Source organism: Oratosquilla oratoria, chromosome 4, assembly GCF_046742065.1.
Source record: "Oratosquilla oratoria isolate Oo_2021 chromosome 4, ASM4674206v1, whole genome shotgun sequence".
Classification (NCBI taxonomy): domain Eukaryota; kingdom Metazoa; phylum Arthropoda; class Malacostraca; order Stomatopoda; family Squillidae; genus Oratosquilla; species Oratosquilla oratoria.
In genome coordinates this window covers 81,862,961-81,878,087 of record NC_134780.1, presented here as the reverse complement: position 1 = coordinate 81,878,087, position 15,127 = coordinate 81,862,961, and the positions used below count along the sequence as shown (strand labels likewise).

The 15,127-nt window shown below is 38.3% G+C and overlaps 1 protein-coding gene and 1 non-coding gene across 3 annotated transcripts; one reads left to right on the top strand and one right to left on the bottom strand.

Moving 5' to 3' along the window:
* The first annotated feature begins 1,153 nt into the window (after positions 1–1,153).
* On the top strand, positions 1,154–10,390 carry LOC143024974 (uncharacterized). Of its 2 annotated transcripts, XR_012966326.1 has the most exons (7): positions 1,154–1,448; positions 5,301–5,414; positions 6,322–6,447; positions 8,152–8,262; positions 8,455–8,568; positions 9,191–9,284; positions 9,980–10,390. XR_012966326.1 is itself a non-coding variant. In XM_076184513.1 (6 exons), exons 1-6 carry the CDS (start codon positions 1,292–1,294, stop codon positions 10,039–10,041), a joined length of 684 nt encoding a protein of 227 aa, XP_076040628.1. In that variant the 5' UTR covers positions 1,154–1,291; the 3' UTR covers positions 10,042–10,364. The 2 variants fall into 2 exon arrangements, 1 of the variants encoding a protein (XP_076040628.1); XM_076184513.1 differs by lacking the exon at positions 9,191–9,284 and having other exon boundaries at positions 9,980–10,364.
* A 2,196-nt stretch (positions 10,391–12,586) lies between these two features.
* Positions 12,587–12,658, bottom strand: TRNAG-UCC (transfer RNA glycine (anticodon UCC)). Its single transcript has one exon. It is a non-coding gene; the product is annotated as a tRNA-Gly (tRNA).
* Positions 12,659–15,127: the final 2,469 nt, after the last annotated feature.

Here is a 15,127-nt window from a genome sequence, read left to right as displayed (position 1 = left end):
AAACTGACCTGAAATGTCTGATCATGACTTCTGCCATTTCTGTGTCATCTATATATTCTTTATCTCCACGCAATTTCACTATTTTGTGTTTATCCTTTAGTTTTTCATTTATATATCTGTAAAAGAGTTTAGGTTGATCCTTACATTTGTCTATAATATCTTTTTCACAATTTCTTTTTTCTTTCTTGTGTATATTCACATATTCATTCCTAAGTTTTATATATGTTTGCCATTTGGATTTTTTTTTTTTTTTTTTTTTCATCTTTTCCGGGCTTTGTCTCTCCTGTCTCTAGTCTCATTGCACCTTTTGTTATCCCAACGCTTTATATAAATCTTATATATATATATATATATTTTTTTTTTTTTTTTTTTTTTTTTTTTTTTTGTACATTTTTGCCAAGTCCTTCCTTGTACTTTTCTTTGAATATGTTCCATTTGTTTTCCATCTTTGTATCCTCTTCAGAGAATTTGTCCCAGTTAGTGTTTTGGAAAGTTTTTCTTAGTTTTTCAAAATCCGTTTTGTTGTACATTAATCTTCCTTCTCTATGCTTATCATTCCTACCTACATTTTTCTGTTCTTTTAATTCAAACTTTATTAGTATATGGTCACTCTTTCCAATTGGTGTTTTAGACTTCATTTTGTTCACAATATCTGGTGCAGAAGTTAATATTAAGTCTAGTTTCGACAGTTCCTCATTGTTTCTATATCTAGTATTTTCCTTAACCCATTGTGTTAGGGTGTATTCGATGGTCATATCTAGTAGGATGTTGCTCCATAGATCTTCTCCCCCTTTTACTATCAATTCTTCCCAGATTATATCCTTTGCATTAAAATCGCCCATGATTACTATGTTTCCATCCTCTTTCAGTAACTCATTTAGCACGTTCATTGTGTCTTCCAGTAATTTAGAATGTTCGTTATCCGACCAAGCCTGTGTCTTTTGTGGTACACACACTGCTACAAATTTTCTGCTTCTCATCTTTTTGTTTACAATTTTGATCATAATCAATTCTACATTGTGTGTGTGTGTGTGTGTGTGTGTGTGTGTGTGTGTGTGTGTGTGTGTGTGTGTGTGTGTGTGTGTGTGTGTGTGTGTGTGTGTGCGTGTGCACATCTCCACTATCAGGATGCTTTCCCGCACAGCGGCTGCTGCAATTCCTCTTCCACCCAGTACGATAAGTGGACAACAGTGGAGCCCGTCTGTCCTGACAAACAGCAGACCTTTTCTTGGTCATAAACTATACAAACAAAATAGATTCCCCCGCAGGTAGAAAAAATTGCGTTGATAGAATGAAGACGTTATTGTTGCTTATCGTCGCCACGTTGAGGGCAGCGCAGACCTGCGACCCGGGACATTTTTCCTGCTCCGACGGCTGGTGCGTCACAAATCGTTTCTGGTGCAACGGATACAATGACTGCAGCGATGGATCCGACGAGGCAAATTGCAGTACGTAGAGTGCGCGCACGAATACGGGTCCCTGTGCTTTCTCGCGTCTGTGTTTAGTGTTTGCCTTTGTTTAAACTAAAGTATACAGTCTATTCACGTTCTGGGGAATATGAGTGACGTCATATCGTCTGAACGTTACGTGACATCATATAGACTCCAGTGATGTTTCCAACTAACATGAACGGGTTTTGTGAAATACGAAATGTTCTTATAGTTCTTTTAATCCTTTCAAGCGATGTACATTGTAGATTTTTTTCCTGTACCACGTCAAGTTTCTATCGCTTAGATTATTCAAATAACCTAAGATTCAACCCTGCAGAGTAACAAAAACTACAAACTATCATCATCATCATGAAGGGGAAGAGGTTGTGAAGGAACCAAGTACCAGACAGCTTCTATTCGAGTCTCTCTCAACACACAGTACATTTGAGAAAACAAGTTCTTTGAAAGTTACTAATGTGTAGTGTCAGTATTTGGTAACGAATACACAAAGAATGATCGTAGTTATGCAAATTAACAAAACGACATCTTTTGTTCATTTCTGGTACCAAGAGGCGGACTTTATTATTATCTTTATTTATTGTTAACTTTCTTAAATTTTTATACATTCTGGTAAGGTGTCGAAGAATTTGTTACTCCAACTACACCTGTCTGTTTGCATAGGTTTCTTTCACACCTTGTTTTATTATCATCACAATTATCATCATTATTATTATTATTATTATTATCATTATCATCATTATCATTATCATTATTATTATTAATATTATCATCATTATTATTATTATTATTATTATCATTATTATCATCATTATTATTATTATTATTATTATTATTATTATTATTATTATCATTAATAATAATAATATTATTATTATTATTATTATTATTATTATTATCATTATTATCATTATTATTATTATTATTATTATTATTATTATTATTATTATTATTATTATTATTATTATTACTATTATTATTATTATCATTATTATTATTATTATTATTATTATTATTATTATTTATTATTATTATTATTATTATTATTATTATTATCATTATTATTATTATTATTATTATTATTATTATTATCATTATTATTATCATTATCATTATCGTTATCATTATTATTATCATTATCATTATCATTATCATTATTATTATTATTATTATTATTATTATTATTATTATTATCATTATTATTATTATTATTATTATTATTATTATTATTATTATTATTATTATTATTATTATTATCATTATTATTATTATTATTATTATTATCATTATTATTATTATTATTATTATTATTATTATTATTATTATTATTATTATTATTATTATTATTATTATTATTATTATATTTCATGTCCCCATGGCTGTTCAATTTATACATTGATGGGGTGGTGTGAGAGGTAAATGCAAGGGTAATGGGTCGGGGATTGGAGATGGTTAAAGAAAATGGAGAAAACTGGGAGATAAGCCAGTTGTTGTTTGCTGACAACACTGCACTTGTAGCAGGATCAGAGGAGGGATTAAGGAAGTTAGTGACAGAGTTTGGGAAGGTGTGTGAAAGACGGAAGTTGAGGATAAATATAGGTAAAAGTAAATTGATGAGATGTACAAGGGGAGAATGTGGCAGCAAATTGGAAGTGAGTATTAAGGGATAGAGACTGGAGGAAGTAGATAACTTTAGATATTTGGGGGTGAATGTGGCGGGAAAGGGAGGAGTGGGGGTAGAATGTAGATTGAGAGAAGCAAGTAAATGCTTTGGGGGATTGACAAGTGTAATGAGAAATAGATATTTGGAAATGGATGGATGCTAAGGAGAGGTTGTGCCAACACAACTGTATGGGGCAGAAACGTGAAACATAAGAGAGGAAGAATTTAGATATGTTTGAAATGAAATATCTGAGAAGTATGGTGGGTTTTTTTAGGCTGGATAGAATGAGAAAAGAGGAGAGCAGAGGTAGAAAGGGAGTTGGGAGATAGGGTTGATTAAAGAGTATTGGAATGGTTTGGACACATGGAAAGAATAAATGAAGAAAGATTAGGAAAAAAATGTGCGGAAGGCAGAGGTGGAAGGAGTGAACATGAGGGGGCGACCAAGGATAAGATGAATGGGGTAAAAGGGGCATTGGGAAAGAGGGGAATGTCTGTTGAGGAAGGAAGGGAGAGGACAGAAAATAGGGGTGAGTGAAGAACGGTTATGTATGAATGATGCTGTGATGTATGGAAGGGAGTGGGTGAGGGATGAGGGTTAAGGGAGTATGTGTTAATATTTTGAGGCAGCCTGAAGGGATTTCTCCCCGTCTTCTCTTTTTCTGCATGAGTGGACGAAGATGGGGGGGTCGCCGATTAAATGAAGCGTCCTTGCTGTGGGTGTGTTGCGACTTGCTGCATTGCTTCTAACCCAGGGATGATCCGTCATCCAGGAGCCATGAAAAGAGGGAGGAAAAATGAATGGGAGTAGGGTATGTGGGGATGAAAATGGGTGGGAGTAGATTTATGGCTTTGACTACCTCCTTTTCAAGGGGGTAAAGCCCTTGGTATATGTATTATTATTATCATTATTATTATTATCATTATTATTATTATTATTATTATTATTATTATTATTATTATTATTATTATTATTATTATTATTATTTTATTATTATTATCATTATACTCTTTTTAGCCTGGCGGAGTATTTCGATGCAGTTTATAAACAGTTTGCAACTGTCAGATTTCATTAAAGCTCAAATTTCCATATTTTATTCCTCTAATATGTGAATTCCGCCATGAGCATTAATCTAAGTTCTAGCATAATCTTTGCCCGACAAGTCAGATTAAACAAATGAAATAGGGGGGTTGCTTAGACTCACCATCACACTCCCAGGAACTAGTGAGAAACCTTTGGTAGGCCAAGCGGCAAGCCACTGCTTTTTTAGGCCAATGTTTGGGTCACCTCCTCGCTTGGACAGGGCTGTCGGGAACCATCGCAAAGAAGCGCGTATTTGGTCCCGGGAATCGAACTCACGACCACGTGCTCATGAATTCGACATGGTATCCGTACTTGGATACTCTTACTATTGTGGATCGTTTTATTGGTAACGCCTCGATAACAAACGTCCTGGTTTCCATTACCCTATTTCTAACAACGTCCCTGAAATGGTGCGTTTCTGGAGGTGGAGAGCGCGGTGGGAGGGCCAAGTATACCTACCCTTTCAATGTTCATTATCTGTACTAAAAGTGATGTGATTTCAGAGCATCAAGGTGGTGGCGAGGAGCCTACACTAGGAGGCGCTGAGTACCTGCGGCCTATGTCATCACTTTGTCCCTATTATAGATGCGCTTTAGGGACTACTGGGGTAGGCAATTAACAGTCACTGCTGGGAATCGTAGAGGAGTGCGGGATTCGAACACACAATTAAGTAAATGCGAGACCAGTATGCTTCCGGTTACGCCACCAGCACATTAACCAGGACTTCTGAAGTTCGGAAACCTCCTATATTCGAAAGGAAAGAGCCCATTCAGCGGGGTTGGCAACCTCTGACACGCATGTCACGTGACAGGGTTGACCTTGGCACGCCAGCTGGTTTTGAAAGCTTGTTACAGTGTTACAGTATCGAAAAATTACATCACCATTTCAAATAAACAAAATATAACGACAAGAGATCAAATTAAAACCAGATCGTCCTTGAATTAACATTTACTGGCATCCCGATATAGTAAAACAGTGCAAATGAATTGACATTGCACTATTGGCAGGTAGGGATCTACAAATCAAAGAAAAACTGATACAGTCTCTTCCAGAGGTTGCCTATCCTTAGTTGAGTCGATTCTACTCAAATGTCCTCTCCATGGCAGCCGTTTGTGAGCCTGGATACTTGCTCTGCCCAGACAACTACTGCATCCAGGACTACCGCATTTGCGACAGCATCTACGACTGTTTGCCCTCCAGGTTCGACGAGCTCGACTGTCGTAAGTACTGTAGGGCATTTTTGCTAACTATAGCTTATTTCCGCTAATTCAAAGGGATATCTATCATCTTAATGATAATGACGATAATAGGAATAATGGAAATAATAGTAATAATAATAATAATAATAATAATAATAATAATAATAATAATAATAATGATAATGATAATGATAATAATAATAATAATAATAATAATAATAATAATAATAATAATGATAATAATAATAATAATATTAATAATAATAATAATCATGATAATATTAATAATTAATGTATAATAATAATAATAATAATAATGATAATAATGATAATAATAATAATGATAATAATAATAATAATAATAATAATAATAATAATAATAATAATAATAATAATAATAATAATAATAATAATAATAATAATAATAATAATAATAATAAATAATAATAATAATAATAATAACAATAATAATAATAATAAATAATAATAATAATAATGATAATAACAAGATGATAATAGTAATAATAATAATAATAATAATAATAATAATAATAATAATAATAATAATAATAATAATAATAATAATAATAATAATAATAATAATAATAATAATAATGATAGAAATAATAACAACAACAATAATAAGAGTAACAATATTATAGCAAATGCCATATAAACAGATGATTATGCAGTATCAAGATATTCAAATTTTTAGTAAGACACAACGCTGAAGCAGTTGGTGAGTTTGGAAGTGTGTGTGTGTGTGAGCTATTGAGAAAAAACGTGGACAAATTAAAACATTCATAGCTTCTATTTTGTCTTTTTCTTTTTATTCATTCACTTGTTTCTTTTATCTATCTACTTATTTACGTATTTATTGATTTACCTATTTGTTCATTTATTTATTTATTTACTCATTCATTTTCAGCCAATACCACAGCTCCCTGCGCTGACGACTACTTCACCTGTGCGGATGGCGTCTGCATCCACAAAGACTTGGTCTGCGATGGATGGCTGGATTGCGAGGCAGGAGGAGAGGATGAACAAAACTGTGGTGAGTCCTGAGTCAGTGGACCCTTAAGGCAGAGGTTATCAAAGTTGGGGTCCCGACTCCCAGAGGGGGACGCGAAATGATTTTGTGGGGTCGCGATATCGTGCAACCCCTCCTACTTTCTTCATCATTCTCCTCTTCCATTCTACCCATCCTAACGCATCTAGTACTTATCACCGATGTACACACATACATAGATAGGCCAAAAAAATGCACGGAGACAGGGAAATGTGTTGCAGTGGTTGTCAGAAATGGTTTGTTGCTGGGGGAGGGGGTCGTGAATCTATCAAAATCATTTGTATGTGTCGCACCCCAAAAAAGTTTGAGAACACCTGCCTTAGTGGACCATTACGGATAGGACCAAAATAAAACCAGGGTCATGGCTCCCAAACCAATGTATTCAACTCTGAGGTCCTCCGAGAGTAAATGAACAGAACTGCATAAGTGCTAGGTACATATGTAAACAGGTTGAGAACTTTTATGTTAGGATCATTAGTTATGTCTTCCTATTTATCTTCATCTGTCTGTCTGTATGTCTGTCTGCCTGTCTGTCTGTCCGTCTGCCTGTAACTCTGAGGTCCTCCGAGAGTAAATGAACAGAACTGCATAAGTGCTAGGTACATATGTAAACAGGTTGAGAACCTTTATGTTAGGATCATTAGTTATGTCTTCCTATTTATCTTCACCTGTCTGTCTGTATGTCTGTCTGTCTTTCTGTCTGCCTATCTGTCTGTCCTTCTGCCTGTAACTCCTGTACCATAATCCCCATGATGACATGGGCCTTCATCTCATCGTCAGGCGGAGAGAGTTTTATGGAATGTCACTGAAATGAAAGGGCTTGTTTCTTCCCTTTACTCTGAAGTTTAGCATTTAACTGAATAGAATGCTCTAGTATTATCTGAAGCTATGTTACTATGTGGAAGGAATTAACAGATATTGTATTCCATGGAGGGCATATACCATGTGTCCCAAAAATGTACTCAGTCTTTGAAATTTTCTGCAATGTTGTCGAATCCATTGGTTTCCCTTATTATTACCTGTCTTTAAAATGATGGTCATCAGTCTGAATATTTGCGAACACGCAGTGGGGACTAGACTTCGGGTGAAGATACTAAAATTTCCTTTGATTTCAAATTGATGACCACTATTTTTCAGACACAGCTGACAACGCGGACCAATGGATTTGACGACGGTTTGAAACATTTCTGAGAATAGCTACACTTTTGGGACATCGCGCGACCGCGTGGATTTGTTTACCTAATTGCATTTACTTATACATTAATTGTAGTATACAGGAAAGAAACAACGCTCGTTGGGTGCCACTTCCCACTCTCCATTTCATCATACCTAGCCTCAAAATCGTGTGTGTGTGCGTGCGTGTGTGTGTGTGTGTGTGTGTGTGTGTGTGTGTGTGTGTGTGTGTGTGTGTGTGTGTGTGTGTGTGTGTGTATTCACCTTCACCTCGGATCTGCTGCAGTCTCTGTCGAGACAGCCAGACACCACCCTACGGCAGTGAGCTCAGAGCTCATTATTTGCCGATCTTGTGTGTGTGTGTGTGTGTGTGTGTGTGTGTGTGTGTGTGTGTGTGTGTGTGTGTGTGTGTGTGTGTGTGTGTGTGTGTGTGTGTGTGTGTGTGTGTGTGTGTGTGTGTGTGTGTAGGTGCTTGTATGTGTAGGTGTCTGTGTGTGTAATGTGATGTATCCGCAGGGGAATGCCGTCCGGGTGCCATTCGCTGCTTCGACGATTCTTGTGTGCCAATCCTGAACGTCTGCGACGGCATCGCCAACTGCCCTGGGCAGGAAGACGAAGCTGAGTGCAGTGAGTAAAGTGTGACTTAAGTGTTACTTAAGTGTTACTTAAAGTGCTACTTGCCCGTTTTCATTTCTTTCTTTTTTACTTAGAAAATTTCGCCACTAGAGTTGCCAAAGGGTTAATTTCTGGTTCATTTGCTGATTATGATTATGAAAAATAATTATTCAATGTAAACTAAGATTTATTTATCATCTCCAGCCTCATGTCGTGAGGGCTTCTTCCACTGCCAAGACAATGTCTGCGTCCAGAACGCGGCATTGTGCGATGGTTCCTTTCAGTGCATCCACCACGAGGACGAAGCCAACTGTGACCGTAAGACACTCTTTCCTATTTTACAACCAACATGATTATCAGTATAAAAAGCGCGGAATGTTGTTAGTCTGTTATCTTAAAAAAAAATTGTCGAAATTTCCCGAAGAATATTTACCAAACTTGGTGCAGATGTCCACATGCATGCCAGAATGATACATGAACAAAGGAATTTCGGGTTCGAGTTCCTCCTGGATTGATAATAGTTGAAGGATACCCGAGAGTTGACACTATGAGTTGACACCTTGGCGTTGGCGAATAAGTTTGAGTATCTCAATGACTATAAGAACGATGTCGATTTGGGGATGAAAGACGCTCTAGGGTTACCCATATCAAACAGGTCTTCTTGTACAAAAAAAGGCGAAGATGAAGTTATGCGGTAAGGAGGAAAAGACACGTGACGGGTAGACGAGGAAGAAAAGGGTAGCTACCCGTCTTTCGTCTCTATTTCAAACACATTCGCACGCAGAGGAAGAGATTGAGGGAAATGAAGAAGGTAATCAGAAGAGATGAGAATGGGGAAATGACTAGTGGAGTTCCACAGGGATTGAAATTAATATCAATCATGACTCTTGTAGACGTAAATGGTCTGGTAAAGTAACTAGTTGCATGCACATGTTTGCAGATTGAGGCTAAAGTGCAAAGAGAATGATGAATGGAAAATAAACATATTTATTGCACTCAAATCTAGACAAAGCGAGTACCTGGAGCCAAAACTGGTAAGTAAACTTTAATATCATTACATGGAGTGTAATATATGAGAGAATGAGAAAATAGAATCATACAAACGATGAGAAAATTAAAAGAAGACAGATAGACAAGCTATATCGTAAGAATTATAAAGGTATAGAAAGACTGTTTAATCGTTTGCCAAAAATGGAACTAGTTTGATGAGCAGAGTTAGCGGGTTTTGAAGATAGACTTGGCGATTTTTAATGTGACGATCTGGCACCACTGCCGGAGAGACTAGTGTGTGATCCATCCAAGGCGTAAAAGAGTTATTCGCGAGGAAGTTTAAATAATCATCGAAGAGGTGAAAGTGGACATTAAAATGGGGAATGGATAACAAAAAATATGCACTGAGGTGTTCCTTGCTCCTAATGTAGAGTCAAGTGTCACAGGGAAAGAGAATTGATTACGGGTACCACGAAGTTAGGCTTAAATCCATCTAATGGAGTAACTCGTTAGTGTAGGGAATTATGTTCTACGCAGAGGGAGGGACAGGGTGCTGCTACGTATGGGGATCGACACATATCTGACTGGCGTTTCCTAAGCATAAATGTGAGTCAATTTAAATATGCCCTCTATGACCGATAAACATGGCCTTTCGTGAAGAAATCTCACGACATTTTAGGGAAATTGTGAAATGTTTCTCTTCTCTGTACTAATATATTTTCCATATATTTTTGCACAGGCTTCACAGATGAAGGGCTTACGCGATACTTCGAAGGGCGTGGAAATCTACCTCTCATCTAAACACCCGGAAAGAAATGAAAGTAAAAAAAAAATCGAATTATAAAAGGAAAGAAAAAAATACGGCTTTGGTCTCCACATAATGATTTGTGTATCATTACTGTCAACTCTTGCTAATATCAAACACGATATACTAACCCTTTTTTCCCTTTTCTTCTCCTGACCAGTAGGGGTTGTGTTCATAATATATACAAACCACCTTACAGGCCAATAATAATGATTGTTTATAGATTCAAGTCACTTACCCGAGGATCTGGTACGATCACCATACTGAGGTGTGAAATACAAAGAGTGGGCAAATTACAACCAAGATCAGTGTAATTGCTGCACATATCACAACCGCACAAGGGGAGTACCTTCATATTCCCATAATATGCTACATCTTCCATCTTTTTTTTCTTTTCTTTTTTCTTTTCTTTTTTCTTTTCTTTATCCCTTTAGATCTATAGCGCACTGAAGCGCAGTCTAACTTAGATGCAGCAATGTCGCCTTGGGTCTACAACATTTACGTGTAGAAGCAGACGACCTCATCCCTTCCCCAGGCGGTCAAAGGCCCCCTAGACCCCGCGTTGCTGAAAAGTGTCGATGTGTCTGTTCTCAGTAATAATTACACAGTAGGAGCACCAGGCAGGCCCCGTCTACACGATTTGCCAGTTTTAATGGAGAAAGGGGAGGAAGTTGAAACCTAAGAGTCTGGCATGGGATCCGTGGGGTGGGGGTCGTTATCTCTGTCATGAAAGTTAGTCAACGAAAACTACAACAACAGTAAATAATATCTATCCTATGAACAATGAAATATCATTGTCTCGTACTATTCCAATGGGTCACCACGGCTGAAATATGTGACATTACTACCTTATGATAATAACGCTATCTAATCTCTGGACATTTTTATCTGTTTCGGTGAAACTTAATGCTGTATACCAATGGGGTTTCAACATCCGATAAGGCTTCTGTGTGCACTAAGGCTGAGCTAACCCTCCACTAGCCGGAGGTAACTCTAAATCTATTTTTCTAGTTACCGCCGGGCTATTTCATTCACTTGAGTGAACGCCTGTAATATAATAGAAAATTTTGTATATTATCACGAATAAATCGAAAGTCAAGGGGTTATCCCAGTACTTGGGTAGTTGGTATAATATGCCAATTAACATTAATAGATTGATAACTTCAGAACCAATCCTCAATAGAATAAATTAGTCTGTCTCTTGCCACCTATCTTCGATCTCTTTCGGTAGCAACAATCTCGAAAAGAACACATGTAATCCCTATCTTGAAATAAAACAAGCCGCCAGGGAACCCATTATGATATATACCCCTCTTTTCTACCATATCGAAACTGGTGGCAAGTGATCCTAAAATTAGAATACATATACGACCATACCCAATCAACATGGATTAAAAAAAAAGGCCATTCCTCTAACACACTAATCATAATCCTTATTCAATTACTGGAAGACTTCAGCGAAAAAGAAAAAAACTGGCAGAACTATAATGATAGCAATAGACACAAATAAGAATTTTCACATATTAAAACGCGTCGTAGAAACTGAAACGGATAACAATGACAGGGGATGGTTGATAAACTCCCTACGCAACAAAGAATGCAGAGAATCTCAAAACAACCATCAACAGAGGATTAAAAAAGTGTACAGCGAAGTCCCTCAAGGAACACTACTAATCACCCATTTGCACACAACCTTCCCACCCCAAACGAGTACAACACCAAAGTTCTCACATACGCAGTTGACTTAACAATAATAACTCAGCACAATAACTACAAGACAAAGCGCTTCAGTTAGAATTGAATCAGATACAAATTAGAGGAGTTGGAAGACGTGGCGAAGAGGTCAAAACCTACATCGATGAACCCTCTACGTAACGGGTGGCACATTTTCTTCCGTTCCGACAGCCACCAGACTACTTCATTTTACTCTGCTTTATTCTATCTTATATTTTCCTCTCCCCGACACTTTCCAGTAACGAAGGAGTTGTGTGCTTGTATCCGTGTGTGCACTTGTGTGATTGCGCGTATGTGTCTGTATTTCTGTATGTGTCTATCTGTATATAAGCGTGTGTGTGCGTGCGTGTATATATATATATATATAATATTTATATATTTATATATATATATATATATATATATATATATATATATATATATATATATGTGTGTGTGTGTGTGTGTGTGTGTGTGTGTGTGTGTGTGTGTGTGTGTGTGTGTGTGTTTGTGTGTGTGTTTGTGTGTGTGTGTGTGTGTGTGTGTGTGTGTGTGTGTGTGTGTGTGTGTGTGTGTGTGTGTGTGTGTGTGTGTGTGTGTTCATGCATTCTGCATACACCCATAGACAATAAATAATGAAAGAAAGGACGACCCAAAGAGAGCCTTTGCTTCTCCATTCTCGAGCTTACACCTCTTTCTTCGAGTCCAAAACGAACCGAGCGAAACAATCTGGAAAAACTTTCCACGAAGTCGAGGCCAACTTGCGGTCTGGAAACGATCGGCTTCACGACCTCCTCCTCCTCCTCTTCTTTTTCTCAAAAGATCTCATGCGATGGCCGGGAATCGAACCCGGGTCAACTGCTTGGAAGGCAGCTATGCTCACCACTATACCACCATCGCTTGCATTGTAAGGAGACGAAATAAAATATTAATTTTGACTTTGTGACAGAGAAACTGAGTGCGACGCTATTGTTTCTCGACCGACACATAGAGTACGTGGTTCTTATTAAGAACCCCCCCTTTCCCGTCCCCGTTCCCCATCCGGGGTGGATCTGTCTACTAGCATCCTCTACATCCCAACGATAAGGATACATATAAATAAAATAATCCACACAATAGCCAACCTGTATAAGATATATGATATAATGCGTAATGCAATACACTGCGAAATAATTAATTGATTAAATACGGTAATCTGTCTATATATCGAGAGTTCCCCCCCTTACAAGGAAAGTAGCCAGGTCAGAGGCACGTACCTGTTCCCACCCATTTCACTCCCTTCCACCACCCCCTCCACCCCTCCCATCTCAGCTCCTCATATGTGACGGGTCATCCCTGCATCCGCCAATTACCCTGGGTCAAACGCAATGCAGCAAGACATAGTGCATCCACAGCAAGGCCGCTTCACTTAATCGGCGACCCCTCCCTCTCACACATAAGCACCCCTTACCCCCCTCTTTCCTTTCCTTGCACAACAGTTTCATCCATACACAGTCATTCTCCACTCAGCCCTATCTCCTGTCCTCTCCCTTCCTTGCTCAACAGACATTCCCCTCTTGTTCAACGCCTCCTTCACCCCATCCATCCATCTCATCCTCCGTCGTCCCCTCAAGCTCACTCCCTCCACCTCTGCCTTCCAAATCTCTTTTCTTTTCCACTCCCGCTCTTCTCTTCACCTCCTCGTTTCTCAATCTATCCAACCTAGTGTCCCCTACCATACTTCTCAGACATTTCATCTCAAACATATTTAAACTTTTCTCTCTGCCTCTCTTAAATTCCAAGTCTCTGCTCCATAAAATGCCGTCAGCATAATCATCCCTTCATATATCCTCTTTCCATCCATTTCCAGTTGCTTATTTCTTATAATACTTTTTAATGCCCCAAGGCATTTACTTGCTTCTCTCAGTCTACAATTTACCTCCACATCCACTCCTCCCTTTCCTGCCACATGTGACCCCAAATACCTACAGCTATCCACTTTCTCCAGTCCCTCTTCTTTTAGACTTACTTCCAACTCACTGCCATCCTTTACCCTTGGACATTTCATCACCTTTTACCCACATTTACCTTCAACTTTCTCCTAACGCATGCCTTCTAAAGCCCTGTCACTAACTCTCTTAATTCTTCCTCTGATCCTGCCATATGTACAGTGTCCTCAGCAAACAACAACTGGCTCACCTCCCACTTTTCTCTATTTTCTTTAACAATTTTCAGTCCCCTGCCCATTACCCTCGCCTTTACTTCACACACCACTCCATCCATGTACACATTGAACAGCCATGGCAACATGGCACAGTCCCACCTTTACCTCAAACCCCTCGCTCTCTCCATTTCCTATTCTAACACAGGCTCGACTACTCTCGTAAAAACTCTTCACAACCCTTAACAGCTTTCCCCAAATCCCATATATCTGCAAAACCTCCCACAGTGCCTTCCTGTCTACCCTGTCATAAGCCTTTTCCAAATCCATAAAGGCCTAAAAAAATATCCTTACCTTTCTGCGTTACCACAAAAATCTGATCCACGCAACCCCTACCTTTCCTAAGCCCACACTGTTCCTCACCAATTACTCTCTCTTTACATATCCTAATCCTCGCAATTAAAACCCTCCCATAAGCTTTCTCAACTACAGTCGACAAACTGATCCCTCTGAAATTACTACACTCACTTTTATCCCTTTTTCCCTAGTAAAGTGGAACTATACATGCACTCCTCCAGTCCTTAGGCACTCTACCCTCCCTTGGGCACGCATTAAACTGCCTCATTAGCCAGTCCACTAATAATGTACCTCCTTTCTTCAGACACTCCTCATGACACCCATCTAACCAAGATGCCTTATCTGTTCTCATCATTTCCAGAGCTACTTACACCTCATCTTTTCTTAATTCTCCTCCATTTACCTCTTCCATCACCGTAATTTTAGCGCCTCCCACTGCTACCACCAACCCCTCCCTATCCTCCTCCACATTCACCAGCACTCTAAAATACTCCGACCATATTCCTCTAAACGCCTCCTCATCCGTTAACATCTGTCCATCTGCACCTTTTACCTTTTCTTCTTTACTTGACCCACCTCCCCTTCCTCTTTTGATTTCCTTCCAAAACTTTTTTTTTTTTTCAAAATTTTCTGTTATACTCCTCCCCCATTTTGCATCTGTCCTCATTTTTGCCTCCTTTATCATTTGTTTTACCTCTTGTCTTTTTGCTTTATACCTCCCATATTTTTCTCTCATCCTACTTTGTAACCAGTTCCTGAATGCTTGCTTCTTTTCTTCTACTACCTTCTTCACTTCATCATCCCACCACTCACTACCCTTCCTTCTATTCCCTCCCATCTTCCTTGTTCTGCATACCCCTTTACACACCCTG